This window comes from Lepisma saccharinum, chromosome 20, assembly GCF_977018435.1.
Source record: "Lepisma saccharinum chromosome 20, izLepSacc3.1, whole genome shotgun sequence".
In the NCBI taxonomy this organism is placed as follows: Eukaryota; Metazoa; Arthropoda; class Insecta; order Zygentoma; family Lepismatidae; genus Lepisma; species Lepisma saccharinum.
In genome coordinates, this window is record NC_139248.1 from 55,558,458 (window position 1) to 55,571,306 (window position 12,849).

At 38.1% G+C, this 12,849-nt stretch overlaps 1 protein-coding gene across 2 annotated transcripts in view; it reads left to right on the forward strand.

Annotated features, from left to right (window-relative positions):
• Positions 1 to 12,849, forward strand: part of Adk2 (Adenosine kinase 2) — a 75,335-nt gene that overhangs the window by 38,253 nt on the left and 24,233 nt on the right. For both annotated transcript variants that reach the window (XM_083141492.1, XM_083141491.1), the window contains one exon: positions 2,333 to 2,503. In XM_083141492.1, coding sequence (XP_082997618.1) covers positions 2,333 to 2,503 — 171 coding nt within the window. The remainder of the gene's footprint in view (positions 1 to 2,332; positions 2,504 to 12,849) is intronic.

Below are 12,849 nucleotides of genomic sequence, written 5' to 3' on the forward strand. Positions count from 1 at the left end.
TTGCAATATTTATATAAATGTCTGCATATGTCCATAAAAATAAGCAGGCATTTCAGGCCGCAAATGTCGGCATCTCCGTCAGTGCCGCCCGCCACGCTTCTCCCGATCTCTCGGCTGCAGATCGAAATGGACGCACGGTAGTAGTAATCATTGAAATGCCGCAAAGAAAAATAGGCAGAATTAAGTATTTTTAAGAACATTTTCAGCCCTCTCAGGGCCTTCCTTATAGATATATTTTATGCATGGGACAAATTAGTGTGTACTCCATTTTTGATAAGTTGACTGATACAAATTTCTGTAAATATTTGATGTTTTGGTCATTTCATGTGCTAATACTGCAAATGTAGGCCTCAGGGATGATTTGCAAAACAGGAGCACTTACATATTGGAGATTGCAGAGGTAAAAGTGCTCATGTTTCATAATTGATGCCTGAAAAGCCATGTGAACTTGAAAAAACACAAGGCATTTCATAAGTACCTCTGGAATTTCAGACGTTGATAGCTCAGGGACCAACTCACCCACGGGGATGATAGTATGTCAGTGAAAAGTGTAAATATCGGAACTTTTAAACCTTACAAATGTTCGATATGTTTCTCCCTTGGTGACTCAGCTGACTGTAATCTAGTTTCTGCCATGCATGTTACTACCTGTTCGTTTTGTAACACAAAAACAGTAAGTTCCGTTGAATTTTCTATACCAATCTGCTATTCCTTTGTCCGTTGGTGGTTCTGTTCAATTCTTCATTCGAAAACCATGTTGCACTGTAACAATTCACTCTATTTTAGCAAATTGCAGGATGCAAAAAGCTTTCTGCTCACCTGAAAACACCATGCTTGCACACCACTAATTCCTAGTGGAGAAACAGGTAAACCACTCCATCTGTCACGAAACATACTTGTGCATTTTCCCTACCTATTGGCATGATTTCATCTCTTGTATGTGGGCTTGATACAGCACAGCATAATTTCAAAATCCCAGAGGGACGTATATAGGATTACAATCTTATGAGTTGCAAAGAGAGTACATACTTATTATTTAGGGCTGAGCCAATACCACTTTGAACAGATACTGATGCCAATGAGCAGAATGTAAGAATAACATTCGTGGGAGTAATTGTTGTCGTGTCATGTGATGTGACTTTAATTTGTACTCTCGTTGTTCAATTGGGAGCTTTGTGTTTATCAACGCAGTAAGTATTGTACGATGGCGAACAGGAAAGAGGTAGTTCGTAGCCAAGGCAGGAAAATAATCAGTAGGGTTCATCAATATTTTGAAAAGGAAGCAGAAAACAGTGGTCCTTTGGTAAGTGTGCACAAAGTGCAACAGAGTGTGTCGGAAGCTTGTGGAGTGAGTATGCGAACTGTGCAGCGTATTGTTAGGGAAGGCAAAGAGGCGTCGGTTTCCACGTAATTTGAATCACCGCGCAAACAAATCAAAGGAACAGTATCACAAAGGCAATCGATGGTTGCGATAAAGATATAATAAAAAGAATTATCCTCGGGGTATTATGTAAAGGGTGAATATCCAACACTGAACAAGTTACGCGTTGATTTGCAAACACAAATAAGCTTTCAGTGGGGAGTTTCATCGTCGTGGAGGATACTGAAGTCTATGGGGTTCAAGTACAAAAAGAGCAACAAAGGTAGACGATTTCTGATGGAGAGAGCCGATACCATACACCTGACATGGTCTCTGTTTTTGTAAACCAATTGATTTTCAGTCTCTTGTCAATGAACATTTTTATACACTTGATATCATACACTTATTATCAGTATTCTACTCACCACAAGATGGGGATAATATGCATACTCAGGCCATATGCGAACAATGGGACATCTTTATTTCATGGTTCTTTTGATTTCAACTCACCTTTCCTGCTACTCTGGCAACATTGCGCTGGATAGGTCGTTTCCCCGCTCCTCACTTCCCCTGCCAGCTCTAGAGCACCCACCGTAATAACTGAAAAGACCTATAGTGTGTTAGTATTTCACTCTAATTATATGCATAAATTTACAAAGATTTTTGCTTTGAAATATTTAAGAATTACATCAGAATATTAGATTACACGTTACGTTAATACAAAAGTCAAACTGGCACAAAATGTAAAAGCAACTTCGATTTTTGCATAACTTCCAGGATAATTAGACTTTGCGAAAGTTTTGCACAGCATTTTTCCTACTTTTATTATAGTTCTGCAAATAGCCTGTGATTTAGTGCAATATTCTGCCATTTTGTTATTTTTGTGAAAGCCTAATTCATGAGCACTTGTACATGTAAAATACACAGTGTCTTCATATGAAATTTAACAATTTTATATTTTTTCTCCTACAGGGCTTTTTCCTGACGGTGAATCCAGAGTCCATACTGGAAGTTGCTCAGTACGCAAGTGAAAAGAACAGAATGTTCATGATGAATTTGAGTGCTCCATTCTTGTCGAAATTCTTCAGGGAACCAATGATGAAGGCCTTCCCATATGTTGACATAATATTCGGAAATGAAACGGTAAGCCGGAATATTGTTTGATTATGAAAGACCTAAAGTGTAGAGAAAACTAGAAGTTGTACTGCTGTCACTGTAGAATTGATCTCATCCTAAATCTATTGCGTTAAAAGTATCAAAATTTGTAGGTAAAATTTTGTATGTCCATATAGTTGGTTTTGCTGTAGTCTGATTCATTTTAAGCCTCGGCTGGATGTTGAAAGAAAACCAAATTTCTAGGGTGTCGTTAGTTCCGTTCTAACAACAGTACCAAGGGAACACGAGGGAGGCGCTGACGTCGCTTTCAAGAAATTCTCCTTCTTCCCAGCCACAAACCTCCCATATTCTTACCATCGTTACCTCGCTGCTTTTACGATCTTGCAGGGAGGGGGAGAATGGAATGGTCGTACCCACTGGCCATTGACAGATGTTCCGGAACCCTGAAGAATAACTGTTTTCCTTTCCTTAGTTGAAAAAAAGCTTACACATCGTCCTTTGAGATCACCAGCCTATGCACTGTGAAGCTGCATGTTTCTTTTTGTTTCCGTCGGTACATTCATTAAGTTACAGTAAAATGGCCAACTAACATAGATTATGTAGTAAAATACGAAGGGGGCGAGGTGTAGGGGCCCCACAATGTGCTCTTGATTTTTTTATATAATCGCAGAAATTCCACAGATAGTGTCGCTTATAAAAAAAATAGATTTACGAAACAGAAATCTGGTTCCCAGTAACATCATATACGACGTCTGCGATAACAAGCAGTGACGTATTATCTCAGCCAGAGGGGCCCCGGTAACTTGTCATATGGGCCCCCCTCCGAAATGCAGAATTAACTTACTTGCTCGCAGATGTCAATCGATAGGAAAATATCCCTCATCTCATACCTTTGTATCTACGCAGTTTGTCGTAAACGTAGTGTAGCGTGTCAATTGTCTACAGTTAGGAATCCAGTAGAAATATTCAGTTGCTCAACCAGTTTATCCTTATTTTCCAATAAATATCAAAATTGTTAATTCGTAACCTTTTAGTTTTACACGTGATATTTAAAATGTAACTTCCCACCTAATATTTTCAAGGAGGGGCCCAATTCTTTTCATATTGAAATAAGAGCTGAAATGAATTTCCCACATAGTCTACACTTGTTACGTTTTACTTCAAAGGGGCCGAAAACCTCAGTTAAAGGTGGGACCCATAGTAAATTATCCCTTTGCTGTAAAGACCATTATTCCATCCTCTGCCACGCAGGGTATACAACTTATGAGTTGAATGTGACCATTATTTTGTGTAATTTTGTAAGTTCATATTTCTTACAATTTGGCATTTTGTGGACATTTCTGTCGAACTAGTTCTTATTTTCTAATGTGTTACGATTTTGTTATCTGCAGTGTTCGAAAGGAAAATTCCTAGCTGCAAATTTCCTTGTTCGCGTTGGGGATAGAAGGAAGGATCCTTGTGTGGAGCAACTTGAAGATAATGAAGTAGATGAAGGAGAATGATTATGCAAATTCGAGCACTGATGGTCATGAAAAAGTCTTTAAGAAAGTATGATCACTGGTCTATCGAAAAAAGAATGGCAGTGTTAAAATTATGAATAATGATGTTGAGGTCTACTAACCTGTGGCAACCTTCTTTTATTTTGGGATGGGCTCAGTCCTTCGAAGCTGCATTTCATTGAGTGATAAATTTTCAGTGAATAGAGTTCCTTCGCAGCTTTATTATCTATCACTCAAAGACTAGAGTCCGCAGTTATTTCTTCGTAGCAGATGGAAATTTACCTTGTGATAGGTTACTACCGACAATCTAGATGTCCGGTTCAACCCCCATTACTGAAGGATAAGTTTGTTGCTTGAGTATATTAGGGCTACTCACTCAGTATTAGAAGGCTAATATGAGCGACTCTTACGTTGAATCTTGGCCTGGAGGAACCAGGGGCTGAAGGCACATTCACCTCAAAGTCCGAAAGAGGAGTGTTTACTATTTTTTTACAATTCCACCAAAACAGTATTTTTTAATATCTGTGTAATATATGTAACTTCATAAAAAATATTTCAAGCAAAAATACAAAGCATCACGAACAAAATATTTGGCAGCTGGAAGCTTCCCCCTCCTCCAAAAGTGATTCCTGGCTGTGTCGCTGCGTTGAAGTAGAGAAAATATTTCCAGATTCTTCTTCCAGTTATTTTTCAGAGATTCAGCCCATCCTGATTTAGTTTCAAGAAAGTACTACAGTGATATAAGTCGATAACAAAAAAATGGGAAGGCATAATATTTGAGGTAAAAGTTAATTTCTTGTACAACGAAGGGGGGAGGGCAGCTAACTATTGTACTTCCGTCCCACTCTGGCATCATATTTTTTTTTGGCACTAATGGGGCCCCTCAATATTTTACTTGCAGGTGGGCCCAAATATCTGCGCTACGCCACTGAGTGGCTCGGATCCCACTTTAAACTATACGTCCAGTCCCGATTTGCCTTTCTGTGAATATAATTGGTCTTAAAACAAGTTTAACAAACAAACGTTTTGCTATCAGTTCACAATTATGATTAGCTGTGCTCTAATAGTTGGTGATATTGATAAGTGTCCAAAATGGATAGATGCACGTCAAGAGTGAGGTATTTGCAAAATTTCCTGCAACTACTCTTGAAGCATCGATATATTATAAATTGTACATATATAGTCTCCCCACAATAACCAAATGTTAGCAAGTAGATGGAGCACTTCCCCTTCCCGTTAAAATACCATTCTGTACATAACCCCCGAACTCGGGATCTCTATTACTCAATATTAGTCTGTTCGATACCCGTTGTAGGCACATGGCACAGTGGTTCGGATCCCACTTTAAACTGTAGGTCCAGTCTCGATTAGCCTTCCTGTGCATAAAGTGGACTTAAAACAACAAATCAATCAATCAAGATTAGTCAAAAGCAGGTACGTATCAAGAAATATATTTCGGGGGGGGGGGGGGGGGTGTCCGAACCAAGTCTCAGAAATAATATTAGTAATAATATAAATGATTAAATTAAAGTATTCACATTAGATTAATGACATTAATTAAATATGTAAATTAATGTATTATTATTATTATTACTTGAATAGGCAAAAAGACGGTGTAGAAACAGGGATATAACAAAACGTATTCTTTATTTAGGTGTAGTTAATATCGCAAAAAAATGAAATGGGGAAATAAATGTCAAATAGATCAAGGATCGAATATTTATTGAATAACAAAAAAGAAGGTTGGATCCAGTAGACGAAAAGTAAATTTCTTGGTTAGTTCCATAAATCTTCTTTGACACTGGCCTTAACAACCGTATGTTCCCAATATAATCGTTGCCTTCCAATAAGTTCGGCAGAAATAAATAACCTTCGATTATACAACAAGTACTAAAAACGTATATTTTTATTATTTAATTTCAGTACTTGTGTACGATGAATTAGAGATTATAATTATATTTTCCTATATATTTTGTTTTGGGGGGCTGAACTTGTGAACTTGGATCGTGCATAAACAGTGGCGCAGGAACATTTTTCATCTGTAAGGTACAAAATTCGTCCTCAATATTATATATATATATATATATATATATATATATATATATATAAAACGGAAAATCAGAGTTTTGTCATTTGAAAGTAGCGAATTTCTAATAATTTTAATGCAGGGTGACATTTGAAGGGACAATAGGAAGGATTTTCCCCCGTCAGTGGCGTGGCGTGGGATTTTTAAAAGTGTTACCGGTTATCAGTAGGACATTTAAGGGAGACTTGGGCGCCTCCCCACCTCATGCCCCCCCCCCCATGTCTTCCAAGTAGTTCATATAATATTAATCTGGTACGTCTGCAATTCATCAATTTCATCATATCATCACTCATCCCCATCTTCGCAAATTAGCCAAAAGTGGCACAAGGAAAGCAAAATCAATCAAATCAAATCAAAAAAGTTCTATGATGCTGTCATAAAGTGAAGTCTTTCATTTGAATTTGAATTTTTGTGTGCGTCATGGTCATGGTCCATGTTATCCACACCTGAATTCCACACGTTTTTTTTTTCACCCGAAAATTGAGTACATGGCCAAAAAAAGAGTTTCGACAACTGCGCACATCCACATAACCATGGATAGTCGTTATACCACGAAACATTGAAATGTCGGTCATATCCAGCAGACGAGTTGGTTTTTAAATCGTTCAAAATAGGCTTTGGCCTCCCTTTCACCACAATTTCGATTTTTTCTGCAAAAGAACGAACCGGAAGATTGCTTCAAAATATCTTCTATCGCACGATTACACACACTGTTCAGATAGGATGAACCCGCCACCTCGGAACTCGAAGCAAGCTCCATTAATTAATTGACAATGCCCGAAAACAACATAAAGACGAAAGACACCACTCACAAAACTCGCACTGCACAGTCCCTCCCACAAACCGTTGTTTACTTTTGTAACACGTGAAGCACCCTTCTTGCCCCTTCCCCTTTTAGCATCGGCGCTTCCCCAATATTTCCTTCGGAACCTGCAAGAAGTGCAGTTCTACTACTGGTGCCATCTTAGTTCATTTGAAACCAGATTTGCCCAAATCGCGAAACTTTTCGTTTCAAATAAGACGTATGTAGAGTGATGTAGTCTTCATCTGTTTCCTAACTACTCCCACTCCCATGTTTCGCTAAATCCACTGAAATCTCATTTCTGACACCACTACTATTTCGTATATTTTACGTCCTTTGCTACCTTTAAGGCTTTCGCTTTATAGGATAATCGTGACGATGAGGATGCATGGTGAATTATTGAAATAAAATTATTATTTATTTGTGTATGTAATTATTAATTTTTATAATTATGTAAGTAAAATAATAACAACGAACATTGAATAACCATTTCTTGCTGAGGATTTGAACCTGGGACACCTGACACTTCAGAGCGTGCTAAGATAACAATCGGGAAATTATGCTTGTAAGTAATGTTTTCACCAAAAAACAGTTCTACCATCTCAAGAACATTGCTTCAATCCGAAATTATTTAATTCCTGCGACAACGTATGTCAATCTCAATTGGACCTTTCAACAATTATCAGAAATTTCTGTAACCGAAATAATATTATATGTGTGAAATATAGAATTTTAGGTTGACATTTTTAGAAGGACAGCGGACCCCTTGATCATACCCATCCCTCTCCTCTCCTTCTCGCCCATGATGTCGAAGAAGGACAAAGAGGACTTTCGTAATTGCTGATATTTAGAGTAAATACAAAATATCACTTGGTAGTTTGCTTTTCCCCCAGTGTGATTTGATTTTTTAAAATTTTGATTTGGCAATTTAAGTCCACTTCATGCACAGTAATGCTAATCGGGACAGTTTAAAATTTGGATCCGAACCACTTGTGCCTCCACCGGGTATCGAACCCGGAATCCCTTGATTATAAGGCTGCAACGCTACCACTGCGCCATCGTTCCCCAGTGTGACTGGACACCTTCAGAGTAAGATAGACCCGATTAGGCGACTTAACTCTTTTCTGTCAATTGAATATGGCAACACTGATCTGTATCCGGTAAGGATCACCGGCAACTGCGGCGGCTAAACAGTCATGGCAATAACCCTCCTCCTCCTCCCGCCGTAACAGTCTTTGCCGCGACGGAAAGTCTTCCTTGCGTGGGCTCAGAGCCCTTTCCTCATGTTGCCTGAGGAGGGTACCGGATCAGTCCTCCTCTTCGCTTTTGCCGGTGTCAGAAAAAATGTCAGTCTGCAATGTTTACTTTACGACAATATTAGCAGTTTATGTACGTAATAATATTTTAAGACAGGTTCTTCAATTCTTTATATTTTGGTGTTACCTGCGGTAACAGCGGCTACATGCACGCCACGCCTCTGCCCCCCGTCTTGTTTTGAAACATCAAATTTCTAGTTATGAGTGACACATCTCAACCTGGGATCATTATTTTGAACCCACTTGTAAACTATATCGTACTTATGGTTTTCCATTTGGATTCATTTAAGTTTACCACACCATAGCTACATACAAAAAAATCTCGTTATGTAATTTATGGTGACTGTGTACAGTGACACCAATTTATACGGGTCTGTGGGACCCGAGTCCACCCAATAATTTATGTGATTTGTGAATTCAAATTTTTGAGCCCACCCAGTGTTTTGTTTTTTTAAAATTGGTACCCCTGACTGTCTCTTTTAAATGCCATGTATTCGGTATTTTGTCAGACTTCTGGTGATTCACAAGTATTCTTGTATCGAACACTAAAACTGGGCGGTGTATCTGACGTATGTTGAGTTGCTTGGTCATTTAATCTTCTTCGAGAGCTTGTTGAGATCTGTAGTATTTTGTTGTTTTATAAAAATAAGTCGAGGTGGTCCCCGATCTAGGAAAACCATACGTTTGAAAGCATTGTTTTCAATCTTCGTTGCACAGTATGAATGGCCGCTTTGAAGACAGGTTTATTTTTTAATATAGTCCTATTAAATGCACACACATGGCATTTAGATGATTAAGAACGTGTGTTTTATGGAAACATGTCATGTCAGCCAAAACACATTTTCACCTCACTCAAGTATTATATGAATTCAATTGAAATTGTACCAATATCTACAACTGAATGTGAATGCGGGTTCCGTGCCATGAATCTAACCTTTACTGAACAGAGGGAGATTAAATATTTGGTTAAATGATAGAATACATTGCCGTAAATCAATTTCAGTGTTGGTGTTTTATTTTCATTTGGTATGAGCTCAAAATTTTAAACCTTCGTTTTAAAAGTAATTCAAACACAAAAATTGTTATTGGGGGCCATTTTGAGTTTTTTCGACTTTATTACTACCTTCATTTGAATATTTTATTTTCTAAAAATTTCGGGGGGGGGCTGTAGATCCTTCAGCACCCCCTCTGCGTATGCATGCCAGTGCCCTCTGGATCTCCCTCCCCTAAATAGTCCTCGCCTCAAAAGTGACAGAAAAGCCAAGGTGAATTCCTTTTTCTAATCTCTAATTCTCCGAAACTATTCTTTTTCGAATGAGAAAATAGAGATTAAAGTTGATTTGAAAAAAAGAAAGTATTGAAGGACAATAACAGGGAAGTTTTCCCTTTGTAAAGTCGGCTGGGCGTCTCACTGGCCTGCAGGAGACTAAGATTAGATTCCTGGGCGTGTTTTGTAAGGTCGGATTTTTGCGGCCTTCTCTCTGCATAAAACGGCTCTGGGGTTCACTCATTCTCAAATAAATAGGTACCAGTGGAGGACGACACTTCTAGGGGCGGGGGAAGGCTAAAGCAGGCTGGAGCGTGATGCTTAAAAACCAAAGGATAGAGAATGAAAGTGAAAATAAAGATTGATTGATTGATTTGTGGTTTTATGTCAACTTTATGCACAGAAAGGCTAATCGGGAGTGGACTTACAGTTTAAAGTGGGATCCGAACCACTGTGCCATGTGCCTCCAGTGGAAATAAAGAGGCAAAACAGACTGAAAGAGAAGAAAAGGAAGTGGAAAACCAACCAAAACATACTATAATAACAGAGGGAGGGGTGGATTGAGAGAAATGAAGATAAACATTTCTCACGATGGAGTGAGAATAGGAACAAAGAAAAGAAACAGTACAGAACAATAAAGAGATAAAGGAAGGAAGAGAAACAAAAAGAGAGGCATACAGAGAAATCTATAGAAAGAGAGAATGAGAAACAGAAACAAAAGGTAGAAAACGAAATAGAGAACGAGCAAGTGGAGGGAGAGAGAGAAAGAGAAGGGCAAGAAATGAAGGATGCTCTATATCTGAAGAGCCAGGGAGAGAGAGCAAAGAACGCAGGAGGGAAAATGGAACAAGACCTAATCGTGAAAAAGATACTATGGTTTTACACACAGAGAGAGATAAAAGAGTTATAAATAAAATTGAGTTTTCTGTATTACAAGTTCTAGACTCTCCCAAGTCTCATTCCAGCTCAAATGAGGCGAAAAAAAAAGTCGCCCTAGTTTCGAGTGTAAACGAAATTTTAAAATTTTACTCGCTAAACTGCTGGAAAAGGAATACAATTCAATTGTATTCAAATATTATGCACCATTACCAAGGAGGGCCTACTTGTAATCAGAGGGCCCCGGGTTCAATAGCCGTTGAAGGAACGCCGCTCCCGAAGGAGTGGTTTGGATCCCACTTGAAACTAAATATTAAGATTTCACCAGATTTCTGACTGTGATGCACCGCAAAGTCATAAGTCCAATAGGCTCGAATGTCAGTTAATGAATGAATGCTTCCCTAGTTAATGTTACCAATGTCAAGTCACTGTTCAAATTGAAGGGGATTCCAGGAAAGTGTCTCCTGTCTCATTTTCCCCAGCCTCTACATCTTCAAACCAGTAACTTTAATTTTCCCCTTCGTAAATTTTCTGTTATTTTTGTATAATTTGTATTTTAATTTTTAGGTTCATTTAACGCCGACACGTCAGTCAAAATTGTCAATTTTTACATAATATTACATTAATTTTTGTATTAAGTCCTATGTTATGCACAGATAGGCTAATTGGGATTCGACCTACAGTTTAAAGTGGGACCCTAACCTGGGAACTCTTGATTACAAGGTGATGACGTTACCACTATGCGATCGGGGAGCATTAATTTCAGATGAAATTCATGGTTTGGAAATAAATTTATTAAAATGTTGTTACTTCACACCAAACTCAGACAGAGCATTGTCGTCCTATTAAATTTTGCGCTTTATACGTTTCATAATAATAATAATAATACGCATGATGATCATAATAATAATAATATGATGAATGTTAATTTAAATTTTTATTCTATTATTTACTTTGAGCTTCAATAAATTAAAATAAATCAGTTCTTGGGTCTCACCGCGCCGCAAAAGATTTAGTATAAGTAATATAATTGTATTAGGTAAAAAAAAGTCAAAATGCGAAAATGGGAATCTCTGAACCACTCTCTTCCATCCTACATTTTCTTCAATTCCCATTATGATGCATAACCTAGATATGTAAAAAAAATCGGAGAGCATCACAGAGTAAGTCAACGCAGTAACTGGCTTTCTTGTTTTGGATCAGACTAGTAAACCGACGTAATTTGTGTAAACTAAGTGATGGCGATTCACTTCCTCGACTTGCAAGACTGTCTGTCTTGTATTTTGAACGTAGCCACCCACTGAAGGAATGGATGCACTTCCCTGAGTTTCCAAGGTCTTTGCGCGGACAAAACATAAACCAGATGTCAAAGCAAGATAAGTTTGCAAATTGCGGTGTTTAACCCTCCCCCCCCCCCTCCTCCGCTCCGAGCGGCACATGACCGGTGCCGCAGATGGGAGAATACACATTCAGAGGGTTGCTTGCCCATAAGCGACAGCAGCGCCATAAGCGGAAAATCCTCGAACTTCTAGAAGGCGTGGGAACTAAATACTTGTATTTTTTGTAATAAAATTATGTAATTTCTGTTGAAGATATTGTGCAAACGCTTGGAATTATCTATCTAAATTCACGACACTAAGATGCACAATGTTGAACCTAAACCGTAAGATGGTTTAAAATTCTTCAAACGCCCCATTTAAAGCTGCTTTCACATCCAATTAATGCTGCATTTCCAATTTTTTGTACGCTAAACTAGAATCCCAATTCGATTTTTTATTCAATACATCCCTTCGTGTATCCTTCTAGAAAAGCCTTGCAGAGTATCACCGAAATTGGAGGCATATGTTAGGAGATTTTGTCAACAGAACGAGAAGCAGTTTTCAGCTGTTGAGAGAAACATCCAGCCGAGGCTTAAAACAGCGACATGCTACCATCTTCATCCTATGCCGCAACCTGTTTTAATGAAAGGCAGTGATCCTTCGAAATCAATTAGAATACAACAAAAGTAGTAACGTGGGAATATGAACTCTATGTACACAATACTTTTGCTTGTGTTTACTGCACCCTATCAGAGTATCATGTTTACTCAAATTTACTCTTCAGTTTTTAACCCTTAAATGCCAAGTGCATTTTAAGTGGGAAGTTTTTCTTTTTTTAAATTATGCAAGGTTTTTAATATAAATTTGTAGATCTGCAAGTATGAATGCTAGAATTACAAGTTATAGATCTTTTTTTTTTTCAATACAGTCTAAGCCATAAGCTTCTGGAAAAAAAAGTACCACATTGAAGATGACTTAAGTTCAAAAAAATCTTATATAGATCTATATATATTTTTTACAAAATTGGAAGTTCGTTGGATCCCCACATAACAAATGACAGGACATGACTGTTCAAAACAGTACCTGCATACTGCCTGATATCAGGGGGGAGGGGATATAAAATATGGGCTCCTAGGCTATCCTTTGTCTTGGGCCCTGTTGGCATTATTATTGTTATTATGGTAATGATTCAACAGTTTTATTTCCCT